General features: G+C 45.4%; 1 protein-coding gene across 18 annotated transcripts in view; it reads left to right on the top strand.

The window, feature by feature from the left end:
- The window catches only part of GPHN (gephyrin), a 535,888-nt gene that overhangs the window by 399,532 nt on the left and 113,094 nt on the right, over nucleotides 1-23,262 (top strand). For all 18 annotated transcript variants that reach the window (XM_075927415.1, XM_075927413.1, XM_075927409.1 and 15 more), the window contains 2 exons: nucleotides 1,483-1,525; nucleotides 15,883-16,020. In XM_075927415.1, coding sequence (XP_075783530.1) covers nucleotides 1,483-1,525; nucleotides 15,883-16,020 — 181 coding nt within the window. The remainder of the gene's footprint in view (nucleotides 1-1,482; nucleotides 1,526-15,882; nucleotides 16,021-23,262) is intronic.

Below are 23,262 nucleotides of genomic sequence, written 5' to 3'. Positions count from 1 at the left end.
TTGCTCATTAATAATTTCCAGATCATGTTGCTCAGTTTGCTGCCAGGTATTTTTCTAGCTCTCACTCCCACAAACTCAACCTAAGAATGAAAGTTAGGTTTAACTTTCTTTCGTACACTTCCTTCTACAACACTAATAAAGGTTTTACAAGGAAAATTATTCCCTCAAATGGCATCTGTGCAACCTGACTGCTGTGAATAGATTTCCATGGATATAATTTATTGGTTTTCTACTTGAAATCTTAGTGAACAATTCTGTTGATGAAGCATATGAAGGAAAAGAATCCAGCTTACACCTCTCAACTTGAATAGGGTTTTGTCTTTCTTTCAAAGTTAATTTGAGTTATATCTAGTCTTGGCCCTGAGTTGAGTCCCATCCACACGCAAAAAACTTAAACTCAAGTTTGATGGTGTTTTTAACTCTAGCTGGCTGGCCAGTGTGCGGTTATTGCCACAGCTTGAATGAGGACAACACATCAACTACTACTTGAATCACTGTGCAGCTCAAGTATTATTTGCAGTGTTACTGCTCTGACTCAGGCAAGACTAACTTGAGAAAAGTTAACTCAAGTTATATACACTCAAGTTAACTCTGCAGTGAAGACATAGCCTACATTATGTCTGCAGGCATCACAGTAGTAAAAAACAAAAACGTGTGTGTGTCTCCATAGTAAGCCAATATGACTCTAGATACTCAGACGTGATTCACCACTGTTATTTCAATATACCAGTATAGTCTATTGACTTCACTGAGTCATACCATATAGAACTGGAGTAACACAGTGGGAATCAGGCCCATGGGGAGTAGGTCTATTGAGTAAGAAGATGCTATTTTATGCAATCACTTTTCAAAGTAGATCTACACTATAAAAAGCATATTAGACATAGTACTGTTCCAAAACTAGACTTAAACAGCTGAACAAATTCATCTGTCTCCAGCCTGAAGATGTTTGTGCAGCTGTGAAGAATTAGGAAATGTTTTCATAATCACCACATTCTAACTTGTTAGCATTTTGAATTTCTCTCTAAGAAACCTCAAGAACTCCAGTGAAAGCAGCAATAATCAAGTCTTCAAGCAGATTATGTTAATGCAGTCATAATAGTGTTCTGGTCGGGGCACAAAACATAAGGATTTAGGCTCAGGATCACTGTGGTCATAATTATATACAAGTGAACTTGGAATTTAATGTAAAATTGAAGTTTAATATGTATTTTTGAAATCTGTATATTCATTTCTTAACCTAAAAATCTGTCCTTTAGGCTGGATTGTTTGTGTTTTTAATTGCTTATATCAGATTCAGACTGTCAACCAATAACTTTCTGCTTGAATATATGTATCCTGTATATATACATTAATTGAAATTGTTAAAATGCCAAATATGCAGAGCCTCTGACTCTAGATCCCAGGAGCTTGCCCACTAAATTGCCACATTTTGCTGTGCCTGTTATTTGTTGTAGCTCATAGTCTATGCTCTCTCTACAGGTGCAGTCCAGATGCAGTAGCAAAGAGAACATCCTCAGAGCCAGTAAGTATTGCTGCCTCTTTGATGTATTTTTGAACCATGGCTCCCATGGAAGGGGGAGAACAAACTAGAGTAATATTTTGGTGAGGTGGAAATTCAAGAACGAAGGAGGATTCATGCAATTTCATAATATGAGGGGGAAGGGAATCCAGGAGAGGAGGCTGTATTTTAAATAAGTCTTATTGAGGGAGCAGGAACAAACCATCTCAGTGTGCAGAAAGAATAGCAAATACAGCAGGCAACCAGCGTGGCTTAACAGAGAAATCTTTGGTGAGCTTAAACATAGAAATAAAGAATTGGAAACTTGGACATAAGGCAAGGGAAAAGTATAAAAATATTGCTTAGGCATACAGGAGTCTAATCAGGAAGGCCAAAGAACGATTGGAGTTGTAGCTAGCAAGAGATGTAAATGAACAAGATGGGTTTCTATAGCTATGTTAGCAACAAGAAGAAAGTCAGGGGAAATGTGAGACCCTTACTGAATGGGGAAGGCAACCTAGTGACATTATGTGTAAAATCTGAAGTACTTAATGCTTTTTTTGCCTCAGTCTTCACAGACAAGATTAGCTCCGAGACTGCTGCACTGGACAGCAGAGTATGGGGAGGAAGTGAGCAGCCCTCAGTTGTGAAAGAGCAGATTAAAGACTACAGGTTGAACCTCTAAAATTCAAAACTCTCTGATCTGGCAACATCCATGATCTGGCACAAAGGACCAAAGAGCCCTGGTGGCTGGGTTTGGGAGGCAGCCAGGAGCCCCAACTGGAGCCAGGCAGCTGCAGACAGACTGGCAGCTGGGATCTTTTACCCCAGAGAGTCCCAGCAAGGCCAGCAACAGCTGTAGAGCCCCAGCTGTGCTGACAGCAGGGCAGGGAGCCCCGGCTGTGCTGGCTGTATCAGGGCCAGTGGTGGTCAGGGACCCCTGACCTCAGGGAGTCCCAGTCAGGCCAGCAGCAGCAGAGCTGAGGTCAGGGCTGGAGCCCAAGCCTTGCAGTAACAGGGCTAGAGCTGGAGCCCAATCGTAGTAGCCGCGCCAGGGCCAGAAGCAGTGCAAGCAGCAGGGATGGGTAGCAGGCAGGGATGCTGGTAAGAAGAGACCTCCCCTAGTCTGTCAAATTCCCTTGTTCAGGACCGGTCAGATCCTAAGGGTGCTGGACTAGGGAGGTCCAACTTGTGTTTAGAAAAGCAGGACATGCACAAGTCTATGGGGCTGGGTGTAATGCATCTGCGGGAGCTGAGAGAGCTGGCTGATGTGATTTCAGAGCCACTGACCATTATCTTTGAAAAATTGTGGTGACTAGGGGAGGTCTTGGATATTTGGAAAAAAACAAATATAGTTCCCATCTTTAAAAAAGGGAAGAAAGAGAATCCGGGCAACTATAGGCCAATTATCCTCAACTCATTCACCAGAAAAATGATGGAGTAGGTCCTCAAGAAATCCATTTTAAAACACTTGGAGGAGAGGAAGGTGATCAGTATCAGTCAGCATGGATTCAAGCCATGCCTGACCAACCTTATTGCCTTCCTATGACGAGAGAGACCTGGCTCTGTGGATATGAGGAATGTGGTGGACATGATGTACCTTAACTTTAGCAAAGATTTTAATAAGCTTTCCCACCCTATTCGTGCCAGCCAGTTAAAGGAGAATGGGATGGGTGAATTAGAAGGTGGATAGAAAGCCAACTAGTTTGTCAGGCTCAACAAGTAATGATCAATGTCTCAATATCTAGTTGGTAGTCAGAATCAAGCAGAATTATGCAGAAAAAGATTTGGGAATTAAAGTGGACGAGAAGCTGGATATGAATCAAACATGTGACCTTGTTGCCAAGAAAGCTAACGTCATACTGGATTGCTTTAGTTGGAGCATTGCCAGCAGACTGTGGGAAGAGATTATTCCCCTCAATTTGGCACTAGTGAGGCCACATCTCTGAATGTTGTGCCCAGACCTTCCCCTACCTCGCTACCAAAAGGATGTGGACAAATTGGAGAATGTCCAGCAGAGGGCAATGAAAATTATTAGGAGACAAGAGCACATGACTTATGAGGAGAGGTTGAGGGAACTGAATTTATTTACTCTGCTGAAGAGAAGAGTGAGGGAGGGATTTGATAGTTGCCTTCAACTACTTAAAGGGAGGTTCCAAAGAGGGTGGAAGTAAGCTATTTTCAATGGTGATAGACGACAGAACAAGGAGCGATGATCTCAATTTGGAGTAGGAGTTGTCTAGGTTGGATTTTAGAAAAAAGTATTTCACTAGGAGGATGGTGAAGCACAGCAATGGAAGATGGTGGAATTTCCATCCTTAGAGGTTTTTAAGGTCTGGCTTGACAAAGCCCTGGGTGGGGTGACTTAATTCAGGTTAGTCCTGCTTTGAGCAGGGGATTGGACTAGATGACCTCCTGAGGTCTCTTCCAACCTTGATCTTCTATGATTCTAGGGGGAAAAAAGAGAAAACATTAACAGCTTTAACCTTTCTTAAAATAGCAGTAAGAATCTTTTTAATAGATATTTTCCTCTTAGCATAGAATCAAAGAACTGGAAGAGACCTCAGAAGGTCATCAAGTCCAGCCCCCTGCTCTAGGCAGGACCAATTCTAAGTAAATCAACCCAACTTAATTCTTTTCCCCATGGTGTTTCTCTTAGGGCATGTCTACACTAGGAAATTGTTTCAAAATAACCAAAATCCACATAATTTCCAATTTTACAAAATCTAAATAGTGTGTTCCCACTACAGGGAAACCTCAAAATTAGTTAGAATTATTCCAAAATAGACTGTCCACACTGATTGGAGACTGACTCAGACTTAGAGCCCCCAGAAGCACTTTGGGGACAGCTCCAGGAGGGTGGATACTTCCTGTGGCTGCTTGGTTGTCAGGCAAGCTGTGACACGTGCTTTCAGGGGCTCCTGCCAATTCTCCAATGCCTGTCTGTGGGATTCAAAAGGGATGCAGTGTGCTCTGGGTGCCCTTGAGGATGCCATAACACTCACAGCAGGGTGCCAGAGCTGCTACAAAACAGCACTAGGCTCACAGGCCTCGTTCTGTGCCTCATGGCGCAGTACTTCCACTCTTGTTGCTCCAGCAAGATGAGGATCCAGACCTTCAGGGTGAATCCCAGCATGGACCACAGGCCCTGCTCACCCAGGTTCCAGCACTCCTGCTGCTGTACATGTCCCTCAATCCCCTGGACACCATGGAATGTCACTTCTGGCAGTGGGAGACAAGCTCGGACTAGTGGGATTGCATTGTCCTGAAGTGGCTGCAGAACTGCATGTAGAAGGCCACCTTCCTAGAGCACTGCAAGTGGCTCGCCCCTGCCCTCAGGTGACAGGGCACCTGTTTGCAACCAGCCATCCCCATGCAGAAGCACGTTGCCATCACACTCTGGAAGCTCACCACGCCAGACAACTACTACTCCGTCAGGAACCAGTTTAGCGTGGGGAAATCCACAGTCAGGGCCATGCTCCTACGGGTAGCCAAGGCTATCAACCAGGTGCTGCTACAGAGGGTCATCACTCAGACTACATAGACAGGAATTGGTTCTTCTCACGATGCTGCAAGCCCTCATAGATTACAAGGGATGCTTCACCAACATCAATGTCATCTGGTCGGGAAAGGCGCATGATGCCCGCATCTTCCGGAACTCCTACTTGTTTTGAAAGATGCATACTGGCACTTTTTTCCCCAACCATACCATCAGAGTTGCGGAGATGGACATGCCCATCATGATCCTGGGCAATGCAGCTCCCATGGCTCATGAAGCCCTATACAGGCAGCCTAGACTCCACCAAGGAGCACTTTAATTCCAGGCTGAGCAGATGTGGTATGGTGATTGAACATGCATTTGGCTGTTTAAAGGGGAGATTCAGGAGTCTCCTAACTCATTGGATCTCAGCTAGCGCAACATCCTATTTGTGGTGACGGCCTCCTATGTGCTCCATAACCTGTGTGAGAACAACAGAGAGACTTTTCTGCCAGGATGGGGGGAAAAGACTGAAAAGTTGGCCAGGGAATTTGAGCAGATGGATACCAGTGCCACCAGGAGAGCACGTCAAGGGACTGTGCTCATCAGGGAGGCCTTGAGGGAGAGTTTTGTGCAAGACCAGTTGTGAGACTCTCCCCCGTGCCTCTCCGCAAGGGTCCCGGCATTCCCTTTGTGTGCCTTTCCTTCCCCATCCCTCCCTTTCCACCTCTCCTCACTCCCCTCCCCGAAGAGCAAATAATAAAGACATGTTTCTTGAAAAAAACATGACTCTTTATTGGGGGTGATATACAACAGGTGAGGGATGGAGATGGGGGTTCAGGGATTGGGATGGGACTGGCTCCTGCTTCCAGGTGGTCAGGGGGCTTTGGCTGCTTGAGAAGTCCCACTGCCTCATGTTCTGGGCCCCTGGTGGCACTTGAGGGGGCTAGGAGGGGAAGCCATTGGAGGGCAGGGAGGTTGCTGGTGGCTTGCTCCATGCATGACGCTAGGTGCTCCATCACCAAGGTGAGAGCGGAACACATGGCATCATGCTGGCTCACCAGCTTCCAGATGACCTTTCTTTGTTCCCGCTTGGCCCGGCTCTCCTCCCAACAGGCAACCCACTCCTGGTGCTCTTCCTTGAGCTCCTGGATGAGGGACTTCAGGCAGTCCATCTGCACCCTCAGGAGATCGTCGCGGGTGTGTTTCCTCCTGCAGATATCACAGTCGGGTAATTGGCATGGGAGATGGGGGGTGCACCAAGCTCACAGCTGGCCCAGCTTTGAAGAAAAGTTACAAGGACAGTCATCCGAGGAAACACTTTGTATGAAGCCTAGCCCTAACCTCTGAGCCAACACCGAAGGTCTCGGTTCAGATGATGATGAAGTGCTTCGAGCAAAGCCGTATATTGCCTAGACAGCCGGCACTTTTTAGCAGGGGCTCAGCCATACAAGGGAAATATCACTACACCCATGGCCTGGGGACAAGCAGGCATGGGAAGGCGCCTACAGGTGGGAGGAGGGGATGGGGAGGCTCGGCTTCCTACTATGTCCCACAATGTTGAGTCTGGCACTAGCGGCATCCCACAGAGAGAGAACTTCTGTTCCTGCCCATTGGAGGAGGGGAGTAGTTTTAGGGCAAGTGTGTGTAAATGGCAGATGCCACTTGCTGGGGAGAGTACATCTGGGTTCCCTCTCCTCTTTCTCCCACTGGTAGGTTCTCATGTACAGGATCAGTCTCCTCTGCATCCCCGCGCTTGACTGGGACCGAATGCTGCCTGAGTGCGACTGTGGCATATGTGGCTCCAGGACCCCAAACTCCTTAGTGATGACTTGTTGTGGGGAGGTATCCCACCATGGAGGCCAGGGTAAGATAGGCCTCTCCAGGAACCGTGTACGAAGGACTGAGGGATTCCTGTGTGAGAGCATCGTCATGGGTCTGAGTGCTCTAGATTGGCGGTCCACGTGCACCCACATGCACAGGCTGTTTTGCGGCCCCCAGGCCAGCTAGGCCGGGAGAGGAGCATGCAGCCCTTCGCAGCCCACCACCTGCCCCTGTGTGTATATAGAGAAAGTTATGAAACTCACCTAAAGTGCCTTTCCCAGGTTCGTCCAACTTCTGGGAGATGTTCTAGGAGGGGAGGACTGGCTCAAGGGTGAGGAGCGAGTCCTGGCTGGCAGACATGGTCACTTGTCTGGCCTCCTCCTCCTCGCCATCATTGGTGTCATGTACCACCCCGCCCTCCTGGAGGCTGATGCCAGTCATCTCTTGGCCAGACTCCATGATGACAATGGGGGAAATGACCACACCCCTTCCCAGAATGGCATCAAGCTGGTCATAGTAGCGGCAGCTGTGTGGTGCTGTCCTGGAGCATCTGCTCTGCTCCGTGGCCTTGTAGTAGGCCTGCCGGAGCTCTTTGATTTTCATCCAACACTGGTCTAGTATCCGGGTATGGCGTTTCTTGGACAGGCCGGCGGCGATCCAGCTGTAGACCTCTGCATTTCTCTTTCTGGTGTGGAGAACCTGGTGGTAGATCTCCTCCACCCAAACCTCGATGAGGTTCAGGATCTCCGCACCAGTCCGGGCCAGAGCGTCCCTGGCCAGTGGCAGCCGAAAGGAGTATCAGGAGTGCTGGCAGCTATGAGAGGCTCTGAGTGAGCATTGAGGTTGCTTATGGCTCCCTCATTTGCTGCTGTGTTGCACGTGGCTCTCAAGTGGCACAAGCCCTTCTTCAACTGCCGGGAGTTTTAATCTCCACTGGAGAAGGGGAGCAGTGGAGATGCCAGGTGTGGCCAAAGTGGTCAAAGCTGAAGCTGTGAGGCGCCTCTGGAGGCTAATTATTTTGAATGAGCAGCAGCAGTGTCCACACTAATACTATTTCAAAATTAGATTTATTCCCTGAGGAAAGCAAGAGTACAGATTTTGAAATAACCAGCCTATTATTTTGAAATAATGGGCTTCGTAGTGTGGACACTACACTTACAGGCAGTCCCCGGGTTACGTACAAGATAGGGACTGTAGGTTTGTTCTTAAGTTGAATCTGTATGTAAGTCGGAACTGGCATCCAGATTCAGCCGCTGCTGAAACTGACCAGCGGCTGACTACAGGAAGCCCGAGGCAGAGTTGCTCTGCCCCGGGCTTCCTGGAATCAGCTGCTGATCAGTTTCAACAGGCTGAATCTGGACGCCAGTTCTTACATACAGATTCAACTTAAGAACACCACGCGTCCCCAAGTCAGCTGCTGCTGAAACTCATCAGCGGCTGATTCCAGGAAGCCCGGGGTAGAGCAACTCTGCCTCGGGCTTCCTGTAGTCAGCGCTGGTCAGTTTCAGCAGCGGCTGACTTGGGGACGCCTGGGGCAGAGCTGCTGTACCACAGGTGTCCGGAGCAAAGCCGCGGAGCATGGCGGCAGCGGGACAGCCCAGATGCACCGCGGCTGTCCTGCTGCCCGCGTGCTCCACGGCTTTGCTCCCCGTCTCCCTGGTCTGCTGGTCTCCAGCAGACCAGGGAGACGGGGAGCAAAGCGGAGCAAAGCCGTGGAGCACACCGGCAGCGGAACAGCTGCGGCACGTCTGGGCTGTCCGCTGCCCGCGTGCTCCGCGGCTTTGCTCCGCTTTGCTCCCCGTCTCCCTGGTCTGTTGGTCTCCAGCAGACCAGGGAGATGGGGAGCAAAGCCGAGGAGCACGCTGGCAGCGGGACAGCCGCGGCGCATCTGGGCTGTCCGCTGCCCGCGTGCTCCGCGGCTTTGCTCCTCGTCTCCCCAGACCAGGGAACCGGGGAGCAGAGCCGGGAAGCACGCGGGCAGCGGACAGCCCAGACCCGCCGCGGCTGTCCCGCTGCCGGCGTCCTCAGAGGCTTTGCTCCCCATCTCCCTGGTCTGCTGGTTTCCAGCAGACCAGGGAGATGGGCAGCAAACCCCGTTCGTAACTGCTGATCCGACATAAGTCAGATCCGCGTAACTCGGGGACTGCCTGTATTAATTTAACCTAAGGGGAATTATTTCAAAATAACTCCCTAGTGTAGGACAGGGCTCAGTGACATTAGAGTCTAAGCTATGTGTAATGTGGTAAATGATTGAGAACTCATAATGCAGTTCCTGTCTGGAGGCTTTTTTCCTTTCTTTGGAGTCACTTGCTGATCACAGCATGGTGGGGATGTACCTGCATCTGTACCAGCATGGTGTGGATGTACAAGTTTCAGAGGAGAAAAGAATCAGCATACAGAGATAACGGGAAGTAAATAACCATGATTTTCACTTTTGAGCTTCAAAAGTTTTAAGAAATGCTGAGCTAAATGAGAAAAAATTTGGTGCTGGATTAAAAAAGGAGGATTTACACAAATTAACTCTTTCTGCAATTACAGTTTGTAATCTTCCATGTTAAAGAACTGTGCCCCAAAAATTTAACCTACCATAAACATATTGCAGGTTGCATAGGAAGCTGATTTTGTGGTCAAACTAGAAGATGGATAGTCAGTTCTCCTGAGTTTTGTTGCAAACTATCCTTCTGATTAGCTGAGTGGCCTCAGACAAATTATTTGACTTCTCTGTCCCAAAGTATTCATTCCTGCAGTGAGAAAAGTGTTGTTTTATTGCATAGGATGTTGTGGAATGTAAATAGTTGCCTTTGAAAGCACTTTCAGATATTCACAAGGAAGTTTCTGAGGGCTGAAACTTATTTATTTGTGTATGTGTTTGCTTGTTCTTACCATCTAGATTTTGTTGAAAGAAATCTACCATCCATAACTGGGAATTTAAAAAATGAAATCTACGTAATTTGGTCTTGACCATGAATATAACAGAAGCGTAAAATATCTGCTTTTGAATATTTGACACATCTGAAAGAGAAAAATCAGTACTAAGTAGAAATAAGGGGGAAAGAATTATAGCTTTGAATGTTTCTTTCCTCTTTTATGCCTTAGCATAATGAATAGCTACGGTAGACCCAGAAGAGTTTGGGTTTTGGTTTCATTTGGATTGGGAATGAGGGGAAGGAGAGTTCAAAAGTAATGACTGCTGTTTCATTTCTGATTTTAAAAATTTATAAGCTAGATAGATTTCCTCCCTCCCACTTTCAAAAATGAATATTTATAATTTACAGTCATTGTAGACTTTTAACAAATGATTTTGGACACTTGACATAAAACAGCAAATTGACACCTGTTTGACAGTATGGTTTGAATTTCCTGGAATTATGTATATCTTTAGTTATAGAAAATTCTCACAATTCTGTGGATGCCATTCAAAAATTTGACACTGAGTCTACAAAGTGAACCAGATGATTGGAGGTTAGCTAACATAACACCAGTTTTTTAAAACGCTGCAGAGGTGATCCTGGAAATTATGGGGCAATAAACTTAGCTTCAATAACAGTTTGATTGACTCTCTTGAAAAATGGAATTAACACAATTAGTTGAGGAACAAGTCAACACTGGTTTAGTAAAAGGACATCATGCCTCACCAATCTGTTACAATCCCTGAAGGGAGTAAAAAATAACAACACACATGGACAAGTAATCTAGTGGATATACTGTCCTGGGACTTTCAGAAAGCCTTTGACAAGGTCCTTTACAAAAGACTTTTAAATAAAATAAGGTGTCATGCAATAAGAGGTAAGAGCTTCTCAATCAGTAACTGGTTAAAAGACAGGAAACAAGGAATATGAATAAATTATCATTTTTCCAAATGGAGAGCAGTAAATAGCAGAATTCCCCACAGGATCTGTACTGAGACTACCAGTGCTGTTCAACAGATTCATAAATGATTTGGACAAAGGAGTAAACATAAGGTAGCAAAGTTTGCAGACAACATAAAATTACTTAGATAGTTAAATTCAAAGAAGAATGTGAAGAGTTACAAAGGGATTTCACAGAACTGGGTGAGTAGGCAAGAAACTGGCAGATGAAATTCAATGTTCACAAATACAAAGTAATGCACATTGGAAAACATGACCATTCAAGAAAAAAGATTATTGTAGTACTCTGAAAACATCTGCTCAATGTACATCAGCAATCAAAAAGCTTAATATATTAGGAACAACTAGGAAAGGGATAGACAATAGGACTAAAAATATAATGCCACTGTACAAATCCCTGATACACTCACACCTTGAAAACTGCATCCAGTTCTAGTTGCTCCATCTCAAAAACAATATTTATTAAAACCGGAAAAGGTACAGAGAGAAGTAACAAAAATTAATATGGGCCTGGAACAGCTTCCTTGTGAAGCAAAATTTAAAAGAGTCGGACTGTTAAACTAGGAAAAAGATGAGTAAGGGGAAATATGGTAGAGGCCTGTAAAATCATGAATGATGTGGGAAAAGTGAATAAGAAAGTGTTATTTACTTCTTCACATAACACAAAAACTAGGACTCATTCAATGAAATTGATAAGCAGAAGGTTTAAAACAAAAGAAATATTCATAGAATCATAGAATACTAGGACTGGAAGGGACCTCGAGAGGTCATCGAGTCCAGACCCCTGCCCTCATGGCAGGACCAAATACTGTCTAGACCATCCCTGATAGACATTTATCTAACCTACTCTTAAATATCTCCAGAGATGGAGATTCCACAACCTCCCTGGGCAATTTATTCCAGTGTTTGACTACCCTGACAGTTAGGAACTTTTTCCTGATGTCCAACCTAAATCTCCCTTGCTGCAGTTTAAGCCCATTGCTTCTTGTTCTATCCTCAGAGGCCAAGATGAACAAGTTTTCTCCCTCCTCCTTATGACATCCTTTTAGATACCTGAGAACTGCTATCATGTCCCCCTTCAATCTTCTCTTTTCTAAACTAAACAAACCCAATTCTTTCAGCCTTCCTTCATAGGTCATGTTCGCTATACCTTTAATCATTCTTGTTGCTCTTCTCTGGACCGCCTCCAATTTCTTCACATCTTTCTTGAAGTGCGGTGCCCAGAACTGGACACAGTACTCCAACTGAGGCCTAACTAGCACAGAATAGAGCAGAAGAATAACTTCTCGTGTCTTGCTCACAACACACCTGTTAATGCATCCCAGAATCATGTTTGGTTTTTTTGCAGCAGCATCACACTGCTGACTCATATTCAGCTTGTGGTCCACCATAACCCATAGATCCCTTTCTGCCATACTCCTTTCTAGACATTAGATTCCCATTCTGTATGTGTGAAACTGATTGTTCCTTCCTAAGTGGAGCACTTTGCATTTGTCTTTATTAAACTTCATCCTGTTTACCTCAGACCATTTCTCCAATTTGTCCAGATCATTTTGAATTATGACCCTATCCTTCAGATTAGTCGCAACCCCTCCCAGCTTGGTATCATCTGCAAACTTAACACGCGTACTTTCTATGCCAATATCTAAATCATTGACGAAGATATTGAACAGAGCCGGTCCCAAAACAGACCCCTGTGAAACCCCACTTTTTATGCCTTTCCAGCAGGATTGTGACCCATTAATAACTATTCTCTGAGTACCGTTATCCAGCCAGTTATGCACCCACCTTATAGTAGCCCCATCTAAGTTGTATTTGCCTAGTTTATTGATAAGAATATCATGCGAGGCTGTATCAAATGCCTTACTAAAGTCTAGGTATACCATATCCACTGCTTCTCCCTTATCCACAAGACTCGTTATCCTATCAAAGAAAGCTATCAGATTGGTTTGACATGATTTGTTCTTGACAAATCCATGCTGGCTGTTCCCTATCACCTTGCCACCTTCCAAGTGTTTACAGATGATTTCCTTATTTGCTCCATTATCTTCCCTGGCACAGAAGTTAAACTAACTGGTCTGTAGTTTCCTGGGTTGTTCTTATTTCCCTTTTTATAAATGGGCACTATATTTGCCCTTTTCCTGTATTCTGGAATCTCTCCTGCCTCCCATGATTTTCCAAAGATGATAGCTAGAGGCTCACATACCTCCTCTATCAGCTCCTTGAGTATTCTACGATGCATTTCATCAGGCCCTGGTGACTTGCAGGCATCTAACTCTTCTAGTTGATTTTTACCTTGTTCTTTTTTTATTTTATCTTCTAAACCTACCCCCTTCCCATTAGCATTCACTATGTTAGGCATTCCTTCAGACTTTTCGGTGAAGACCGAAACACAGAAATCATTTAGCATCGCTGCCATTTCCAAGTTTCCCGTTATTGATGTTGATCTCACAGTGCACAGTCTACCTATGGAATTCATTACAAAGGGCTGTTACTAAGGCCAAAAGTGTAACTGTGTTCAAACAAGAATTAGATAATTTCCTGGAGCATAATTCTATCAAAGTCTAATAGTCAAGATGGTTGGGGATACAACACCATGCTCTGAGTATCACAGATTCATAGAATCTTAGAGCTGGAAGAGACTTCAGGGGGTCATCGAGTCCAGCTCCTTCCCCAAAGCAGGACCAACCCTAACTAAATCATCCCAGCCAGGGCTTTGTCAAGCAGGGACTTAAAAATCTCTAGGGATGGAGATTCCACCACCTCCCTAGGTAACCCATTCCAGTACTTTACCACCCTCCTAGTGAAATAGTTTTTTCTAATATCCAACCACTGTAACTTGAGACCATTGCTCCTCGTTCTATTATCTGTCACTACTGAGAACAGCCTCTCTCCATCCTTTCTGGAACCTCCCTTCAGGAAGTTGAAGGCTGCTATCAGATTCCCCCTCACTCTTCTTTTCTGCAGACTAAATAAGCCCAAATCCCTCAGCTCTCCTCGTAGGTCACGTGCTCCAGCCCCCTAATCATTTTGGTTGCCCTCCACTGGACCCTATCCAATGCATCCACATCCTTCCTATAGTCGGGGGCCCAGAAGTAGATGCAATACTCCAGATGTGGCCTCACCAATGCCCAATAAAGGGGAATAATAACTTCTCTAGATCTGGTGGCAATGTTCCTCTTAATGCATCCTAGTATGCCTTTAGCCTTCTTGTCGACAAGGGCACACTGTTGACTCATATCCAGCTTCTCATCCACTGTAATCCCCAGGTCCTTTTCTGCTGAACTTCTGTTTATCCAGTCAGTCCCCAGCCTGTAACAGTGCTTCAGATTCTTCTGTCCCAAGTGCACATGTCCCTAAGCCTCTCATTGCCAGAAGCTGGAAGTGAACGACAGCCAAGCCCTCTGATGGGGGGAGGAAGGAGGCAAAGGGGTCATCTGTCCTGGGGCCCAGTGATACAAAAGGCCAGGAGCTCTTTAAATTGTTGCCAGAGCAATGCACACTCCAAGCATCATCGAGGGCTACCTGTGGGAGGTACAGTGCTCTCTGGGCAGTGCTGTGGACTCAACCCTTCCAGAGTCAGGGTTCCCTCTGCCTTACCCAGGCACCCAATGAGGCTGTTGGCCCCACTGATGACAGCAGGTGGATCACTCAATAACTGCCCTGTTCTGTTCATTTCCTCTGAAGCCTCTGGCACCAACCACTGGTCTGACCCAGCATGGCAATACTTATATTCTTCTGTACACACATGACTGGAATAGAGATCTCATTATGTCGTGGTACATAATGTCATCCTGCTAGGTATTATTTGGGGTGATCAATCATATGATATTTAAGTTCTTGTCTTACATGTGCACAATATGGAAATAAAACCTGGAACCTCATGACTCCTTACACAATACATGAAAACCAAAGAGTGGTAGGTATACTGTAAGGGTACGTCTAGACTACAGGGTTTTGTCGACAGAAGTTTTGTCAACAGATACTGTCGACAAAGCTTCTGTCAACAAAGAGCGTCTAGACTCCATCCAGTTCTGTCGACAAAGCAAGCCCCTTTGTCGACATAACAGTGTGGACACAAAGGACAGTTTAGATGCAATAATGCCTTCTATCGACAGAACTCTGTTAACAAAAGGCGTTATTCCTCGTAGAATGAGGTTTACATACGTCGACAAAACTGCTGAGTTTTGTCGACGTTATGTCGACATAACTCAAAGACAGTGTGGATGCAGGTATAGTTTTGTTGACAAAAGTCCACTTTTGTTGACAAGACCCTGTAGTCTAGACACACCCTAAGACATGAAATCCAAATACATGTATGCAAATAGATCTGGAAGCTCTACACACAAGATTGCAAAGTCAATCTGCTTATAACATTTATTTTATACTAGCCAATAGCCCATCATAAGATGGGATTTTCGGGTCTCTCCCCCACATCTCTCTCTCTCTCATCCTACTGCTCCTCCCCCTGCCCTCCTCCCAGTTCTCCTCCTGCCTCTTTCTCCATCTCTCTCTTTCTCTTCTCCTCCCTGTGATATATAGGTGGTCTGACTAGACGCTGTATTTAATGTGCCTGTCACTTTTTAATGATAAATGCTGTGAATATGACGTTATTCCTATAGTTTCAGGGACAGCCCAAGCCATTTTGGCTGCCCAGGCGCGCAGCACCGCCCCTGGGCGCACGGCACATGCGCAGCCCACCCCTGGGGTGCAGGCCGGACCGCCCCCAGAGTGCACGGTGCATGCGCAGGCCCATCCCCAGTGCGCATGGCGCATGTGCTGCCCGGCCGCTGACACACAGCCCTGGGTCCGCCCCTGGGGCGCACAGCGCATGTGCTGCCCAGCCCGACGCAGCCGCTGGCGCGCAGCGCCTGGACATGCAGGGCCCCGTGGCCATGGGGGGAAGGGCGCTGCTGGCCGGTGCCGCGGGGATGGGGGGTGGGGGCCAGCGCTGTGGGAACTGGGCGCACGGCGCCTGATGGCAGCTATAAGGGACGCCACACACCCCTTACAGCTGCCATCAGGCGCTCCCCATCGGTTGGTACCCCGGGCAGTTGCCTGGCTCACCCACCCCGTAGTCCGGCCCTGTGTAGTTTGTAAAACACTATATGATTTTTCTGAATGAAAGTTTTTTAATATTTGTAAGTCATCCCGTGAGCCTTCCATGCCATTGCCATGGAATCTTAACTGGATGCTCTCCCTTTCTGCAGGTCACAGTGCCGTTGATATTACCAAGGTGGCCAGAAGACATCGCATGTCTCCATTCCCATTGACATCTATGGACAAAGCCTTCATCACGGTTCTGGAGATGACTCCAGTGCTTGGAACAGAAATCATCAATTACCGAGGTGATTTACATTTATTGGGACTCTTTTAAATTAGAGCTGTGGAATATTACTTGCTTTATTATAATCTATTTAACTATATGGACCTTTTAATAATTATTGGGAGGTGCTTGAGACTAGGACAACACTCTCTTTCCTCCTCCAATGGAGTTAGTTTTAGAATGTGACAATACGAAGAGTAGGCCCCTCTTTAACAAATCAGAAAGGTGTACAGTGGACTCAGGAATTCCTGAGAATAGATTACAACTTCTAGGTCTTATCTGAACAATTGCAATGAAGTAAAAAACTAAAATAAAGCTTGTGTATACTGTGGAAAGTACAACAGAAAAACTAAAAAATGTCTGTCTAAGGGAGCAAGGTGGATTTAATAATGGACAACTAGACCCTCTCTGTGTTGAATCATTTTTGCCTGTGCTCTCATCTTGTGGGACTCTTAAGACTTTTTCCAATCAAACTGCTCAAAGAGTTGCAGAGGTTATCACTTCAATTATTTGTTCTAACCTCTTCTTTTCTATATCCATGTCTCCAGCTCCTTTCTGTCTACTTTTCCAGCTCTTGTCTGGCTAAGGCCACTCCAACGCTCTCTTTCTCTTCTCTCACTCAGTCAACTCCAACTTGGTCTATGCCAAGACACTATCACTTGACCCCTCTCTACTAGTGCTCCTGTCTCCCCTCACATCTTGCACGCTGCTCTACTCCCATTCAAACTCATGGGCTGTGTCTAGACTGGCCAATTTTTCCGGAAAATCAGCCGCTTTTCCAGAAAAACTTGCCAGCTGTCTATACTGGCTGCTTGGATTTCCACAAAAGCACTGACTTCCTATTGTAAGAAATCAGTGCTTTTTGCAGAAATATTATGCTGCTCCCATTTGGGCAAAAGTCCCTTTTGCGCAAAACTTTTGCGCAAAAGGGCCAGTGTAGACAGCTGAGATTTGCTTTCCGCAAAAAGCTCCGATCGCGAAAATGGCTATCGGGGCTTTTTTGCAGAAAAGCGCGTCTAGATTGGCCATGGATGCTTTTCCACAAAAAGTGCTTTTGCGGAAAAGCGTCTGTGCCAATCTAGACACTCTGTTCCGAAAATGCTTTTAACGGAAAACTTTTCCGTTAAAAGCATTTCCAGAAAATCATGCCAGTCTAGGCATAGTCATGATGATCCCAGTTGATGGGAAATACCCCCCACACACAGGCCATCATTTATATTTATATTCACTGAGATATTTCTGGGCAGAGAGGGGCTTCAACCTAAGAATACATTAAGATTTGGGATATACACTTAGAACTGTCCTGCATACCTGTAAATGCATGGTATGCATGTAAATGCAGAAGCAGCTGTGTCTTGATGCAGGAAATAGTCAAAGTCCTAGAGCTTAAGCTAAATGGTCTATCCAGAAGCCTCTAAAACAGCAAAACTGAACCACTAAAATCAGTGTTAAAATTCCCATTGAGAGTAATGGGAGCAAGATTGGACCTGAAGGAGTGACTTCTTAGAATCCAACCTCTTTGCTGGCCTGGGGCTGTGTGACAGCATCTGCCTCAAAATGGTTGTATGACCCTGTATCCAAAGCATGGCCTTACATCTGTATCTAACAGAGGGGATTTAATGCCCGAAAACTTCTAAGGTTCAGCATATTGGTTCAGACTCAAAATGTTATGGACCAGTCGACCGGATGGTCAGCTAGTTGTTTTTCTCCCTCCCCCTCCCCCTCCCCCACCCCCATCCTGCCTCTATCAGATAGAGGCAGCAAGGGGGGGAATAAGAGATTTTAAAATGAATCAACTGTTCAATTAGTCAATTACATGCTATTTAACATCCTTAGTTCAGACCTGCAGTCTATTCATCAGCACAAAGCAGTCCTTTGACATAAAAGACATCAAGGCAATGGAAGTTGAAGAGGCATGAGAGCAGAGCTGCACCACAGATCCAAAGTTCTGTTTGCAAGAATTCATAGTGTGATATCTCTATGCTCACAGCATTTATACTGTTCTGTATGAGACAGGTACTGTTCATCCACTACCATTCTTCAATGATTGTGTTTGGAAACAGCAATCTGTTTCACGCTGAACAATAGACTATAGTTCAAGTTAGGCTGCTTAAAAGTTGGTAGCCAAGACACTGAACTGCTGCTAAGTTCCCTTAGTTTAAAACCACTTCATAAATCAGTGCCCTCATTCCGCAGATACTTCAAAAAAGCAGTGATTACTCAGACCCAGTTTGTCTGCTGCATGCACAGTCAACCCATGGAACAAAACTATCTATGCTTTCCTGCACAAAATCAAGTGGCTTTGATACATGCCACCTCAAATAGCAGTTGCAAGTCCAGCCAATGTTTTGTTCCCATGCGGAACTTACCCAAATAAAGTTATTGGTATTTCAAAAAATTTGAACCGAGGAGTGTCAACCATGAATTACCTATTGGTGTTTCATAGTTAGATCAGTGCTCTATATTTAGGGCAGCAGTTCCCAGAATATGAGCATGTTCACTTTGAGGATATAAAGGACTAACCAAGGGATGTGGAACAGTGATTGTGTAAGTTTCCCCCAAGCTAATAATGTGGGACTGGAGGAGGCTTGGATTTGTGGTTTTTTGTTTGTTTCTTTGTTTTTCTGGAAGTGCCAATTAGAGTAGAAATGTTTGAGAAATGCTGGTTTAGGGAATATCATTATGTTACTAAACAACTTTAACAGATTAAGATGCTTCAAGTATGTTGTCCTGATACAGAGCTACCTTTTATAGCAAAGGAGCAGTGAACCAATACATTGTTTGAATAAAGGCTTAACAAGTGCATGTTGTTCATGGAAAGTCCTCTGAAAACATTTCCAGCTTAGACACAGATGTTAAGCCAAGAAATTTAAACATGCATTGAAAGGTGTAGTTTGTCCAAAACTGTGACTTGATCAGTGAAAAACAGTCTCAAACTGAGTTATATCAACTAGGGATGTTAATGCGTAATCGACTAGTCGATTAACCAATAAGCCTAGGTTTATCAGTTAATCTAGTCGACTACTCGCATTCCCCCCTTAAAAGCTGGTTCCCCCCAGCATTGGCTCCACATTCTGTCTGCCCCACCCACCGCTGCTGCCTCTGTCAGAGGCCGCAGCGCAGGGGGTGGGGGACAAGGCCAGGGAAGGTTGCTTCACAGCAGGAGACCCTGACCGCAGTGGGCCCAGGCTCGCCATGGACAGAGGCTGCTCCACGCAATATGAAACAGTCTCTGTCTGCGGCAAGCCTGGGCCCACTGCGGGCAGGGGCAGCTTAGTAGCAGCAGTTCCTGTCCATGAGGGGGAGGGTCTGAGCTCCTTGTAGTCTGCAGAAAGCTCAGACCCTCCACAGAGAGGGGCTACTATCACCCCGCGCTGCTGCCTCTATATCTGAGGTAGCAGCGTGGGGTGGCAGGCAACCAGTCCGCAAGGGGAGCTGGTTTTTAAACTGGTTCCCCTCATAGACCAGCTGCCTCCTGGTAGGGGGCTCCCTGGGAATGGGGCCAGATTGCACAGGGTGCCAGCCCCACCCCTGGGGACTGTAGAATAGTAGTCAACTAACCTTTAAGAATTCATGCAGTCAGTCAACTATTTTATTATCCACTAGCTAATATCCCTTATATCAACACAGGTCTTCAATTGTTCTCAAATACATGGCATTCATAAAAAGTCTTTCATGGTTACCAAAGGTCCAAGTCAGGGTGAGTATATAGTCCCATATTTTTGTCCACTAAACAAATTAAGAACAGAGTCATAGATCAGCGAATTCTTTCATCCTTAAGGTCTGATTCTGCAAGCTGATTTCTGGGTGTTGTATCCTTTTGTATTGCATCACTTTGAGATGGCAATACCTAAACCTCATTATCATGTTTTGCTCAACCTGCCATTCAAAATAGGTACTTTCTCATCATAATTCATTGAGCCTAAACTTTCCACATATTTTCATGTCATAGTAAAACATCCATGTTTTATATCATTGGGAACTTAACTGAATAAATCTGAAGACTTCAGTGATCACAGCTGTCTTGTTTTGAGAAACTACACAGACTCCTGCAACTCTGCCTCGGGCTTCCTGTAGTCAGCGCTGGTCAGTTTCAGCAGCGGCTGACTTGGGGACGCCTGGGGCAGAGCAGCTGGGGTGCTGCCGGGTTGGTCCAGTAGCGCCCAGAGCGGCGCTGCGGGACCAACCGGCAGCGCCCCAGCTGCTCCACCACAGGCGTCCGGAGAAAAGCTTGGTCTGCTGGGCGGGGGGCATACTAGCTGCGCGCCCCCCCCCCCCAGCAGACCAGGGAGACGCGGGCGGCGGACCGAGACGCACCGCAGTCCTGCTGCCTGCGTGCTCTGCGGCTTTGCTCGGCGTCTCCCTGGTCTGCTGGAGACCAGCAGACCAGGGAGACGGGGAGGAAAGCCTCTGAGGACGCCGGCCGCGGGACAGCCGCGGCGCGTCTGGGCTGTCCCGCTGCCCGCGTGCTCTGCGGCTTTGCTCGGCGTCTCCCTCGTCTGCTGGTCTCCAGCAGACCAGCAGACCAGGGAGACACGGAGCAAAACCATGGAGCACGGGGGCAGCGGGAGCAAACCCCGTTCGTAACATAAGTCGGATCCGCGTAACTCGGGGACTGCCTGTACATGGAAACTTTCTATCCTGTTTACTTATCTATACATCATTGAGCTTATTCCACTTATGTGATTGTATCTACACATGGGAGTTTCCTTCCTATAATCTAGTTGATGTTTGAATTGAACAGGACTCAGTTGTCTATCTTTCTCTTATCATGAAGGCTTCAGACATGCTGCTTTTTCACTGCTGCAGGTTTCCAAATGTCTACTGACACCTTGGAGAATACCTCAACTGTTTTTGAGTGCAGATTAAGCTCCAGACCCGTCTCTCCAAGGTTGTAAGGCCTGTGCAGTGTGGCTTGAGATGCTCTCATCAGTCTCACTCCTTTCTGTTTCACCTTCCTGAGTTTTCTGTTCAAAATATCTAGTGTGGTAAATAGTGTATATCTCAGGTTTGCATTATGAAGCTGCTGCTCACACCACTTCTTTACTGGTGTATTATATAATGGGCATTCTGCTGTCTTCCTTGTGCCTTGGGAATGTGCATTTATAAACAATAGATAGTTTTCAAACTTGACTTAGGGCCAGATTTTTGAAGGTTTTAAGTTCCTTACTCCTGATAATTTCAGTGTGAGTTAGGTACCTAGCTACCTTTAAACACCTGGCACTTAAGTAATTAGGCTTCTATTTCCCATTGACTTTCAAACAGACTTAGGTTCTTAAGTGCCTAAATCATTTCTGAAAATGGGACTTAGGTTCCAAAGTCATTAGATAGTTTAAAAATTTTTACCCAGTATTTCATCCATCTTGAGGAATGTGTAGATGAGTCCTATTTAATTAGCTAGGATCATCATGGCGTAGTCCTAATTTGACACAGTGTGTTTTAGTAATCATGCATTAATTACCCTTTCTTCATGATGAGAGACAGATTTTGTATTCTTTATGTGTAATTAGAGCCTTAGAGTTCTTTTTCCACAATTTTGAATCGTATGGAATGTTCTGAACTGATTGAGGTACTTATGCCTGGGAGAGCCCATGCACCAGCATACAGGTGCCTCAGAAAGCCAAAAATCTTAAAAGTTGGCAAATATTCTGTGAGATTCAGGCTAGAAGCATGAAACCCAAAAGTGAAAATTCTGCAAGAAAATATCTTCAGACACACAGAATTACAAATTGTCCCTTTCAATAGATTTTGAAGATGCCCAGAGATGTAGTAGTTTGAATCCCTTCTGCAGTGTACCTCATCCCTGGAAAGTAAAATACATACTACTTGTAGAATATAGAATCCCTTGAGTAAAGGTGCTGATTTTCCACTGCATTGTAGTAATTTACACCTGTGAAAAGCAAGCACAGCGTTAGAATAAAATGCCAACAAGTCAGAATGATGGTGTTTTATCCCCTTTGCATAGGTGTGACTATACACGGTACGGAACAATGTAGAAGTAAACCTTATGTCTTGAACTTAGCACATAAATACAAGTTTAGTTTTCATAGGACCGCAGTTGTTTTATCCATGGTTACCAATCTTCTCTTGCACAGAAAAATATTTTTAATTTTTAAATCCAAAGCTGAAAGCACAGATTTGGAATAAGCACTGCTTTTGTGGTGGATTGGTTGTAGGAAAAAGGGACTGCTGATGAGACCATGTGTTTTCTTTTTTCCTTCATTCTACATATCTGGATTATTGCTTGCTTGTCATAATTTCATCGTTATCTCAAATTCTGCATTGTGACAGACTTGACTTTACTGATTGTGAAAATTGGCTATTGTTCTGTCAATACTATAATTTTAATGATCATTTGTAAAATAGTTCTTTCCGTACCAGCTGTGCTGTCTTGGAGATGGCAGCAGTGTATTTCCCATGGGAAATTAGAAATCCAGGCTAAATGTTTTTTTGCAAAAAGAATGCAAATGGCCAGAATCCACATGTGCTGTGTGCCCGGAGATGTACAGAAATAATATCATTGTGTACTTTTACGTAACAACATGAGTGCCAAAATATATTTACACAGTACCTAACAGCAAACCTCCTCCCCAACATATACTGTGTCCTCTTCGCTAGAACTATGAGAGGCTGTTCTCTAAATTTACTATTATTTCCTGTTTTACTACTTCCTACTTAACACAGGTCTGCTTGTTGACTTCACAAAATTTGATAGATATGAATTCATTTTAAAATAAAAGTGGGCAAAATACATTGTAATTAACATTTTCACATTTTATCGTGTAACCCTTCTGCCAGGTGGAGCCAGCAACAGCAAGGACTGGGTTCAATATTCTCAGAGTTCCTTTCCATTGACCCAACACAGAACTGGCTTGAGCCCCCACCAGTAACTTGAGAAATTCACATACCACCTTGGGTGTTTCTGAAAGGCAATACTCCCCCATTTGCAACCACAGAATCTGAGTGTAAAAAAAGAAAATTGTAATAAGTAACTTGGCATTAATTTGTGAAGACACCACAAACAGGGTTCATAAACATAAACCATGAGTAAAAGTCCCTCTCCCCTCCCCCTCCCCCCATAGGTTGAGCAATATCCTTCTGAGGCCCAACTCCTCTCTGCACTCCACTCATAGTACCTGCAGAATTCATCTCCCATATTGGGTTGAGGGAGGTAAAGGTGCATCTTAATCATGCCGTTGGTTGCTCGCCATCTGCCTGCTAATTGCTTACTCCCGTCACCCTGCTGGCCACTTGTTGCGCCTCC

Source organism: Pelodiscus sinensis, chromosome 4, assembly GCF_049634645.1.
Source record: "Pelodiscus sinensis isolate JC-2024 chromosome 4, ASM4963464v1, whole genome shotgun sequence".
NCBI lineage: Eukaryota > Metazoa > Chordata > Testudines > Trionychidae > Pelodiscus > Pelodiscus sinensis.
The sequence above is the reverse complement of the archived record's forward strand: the minus strand, read 5'-3'. Positions and strand labels throughout refer to the sequence as shown.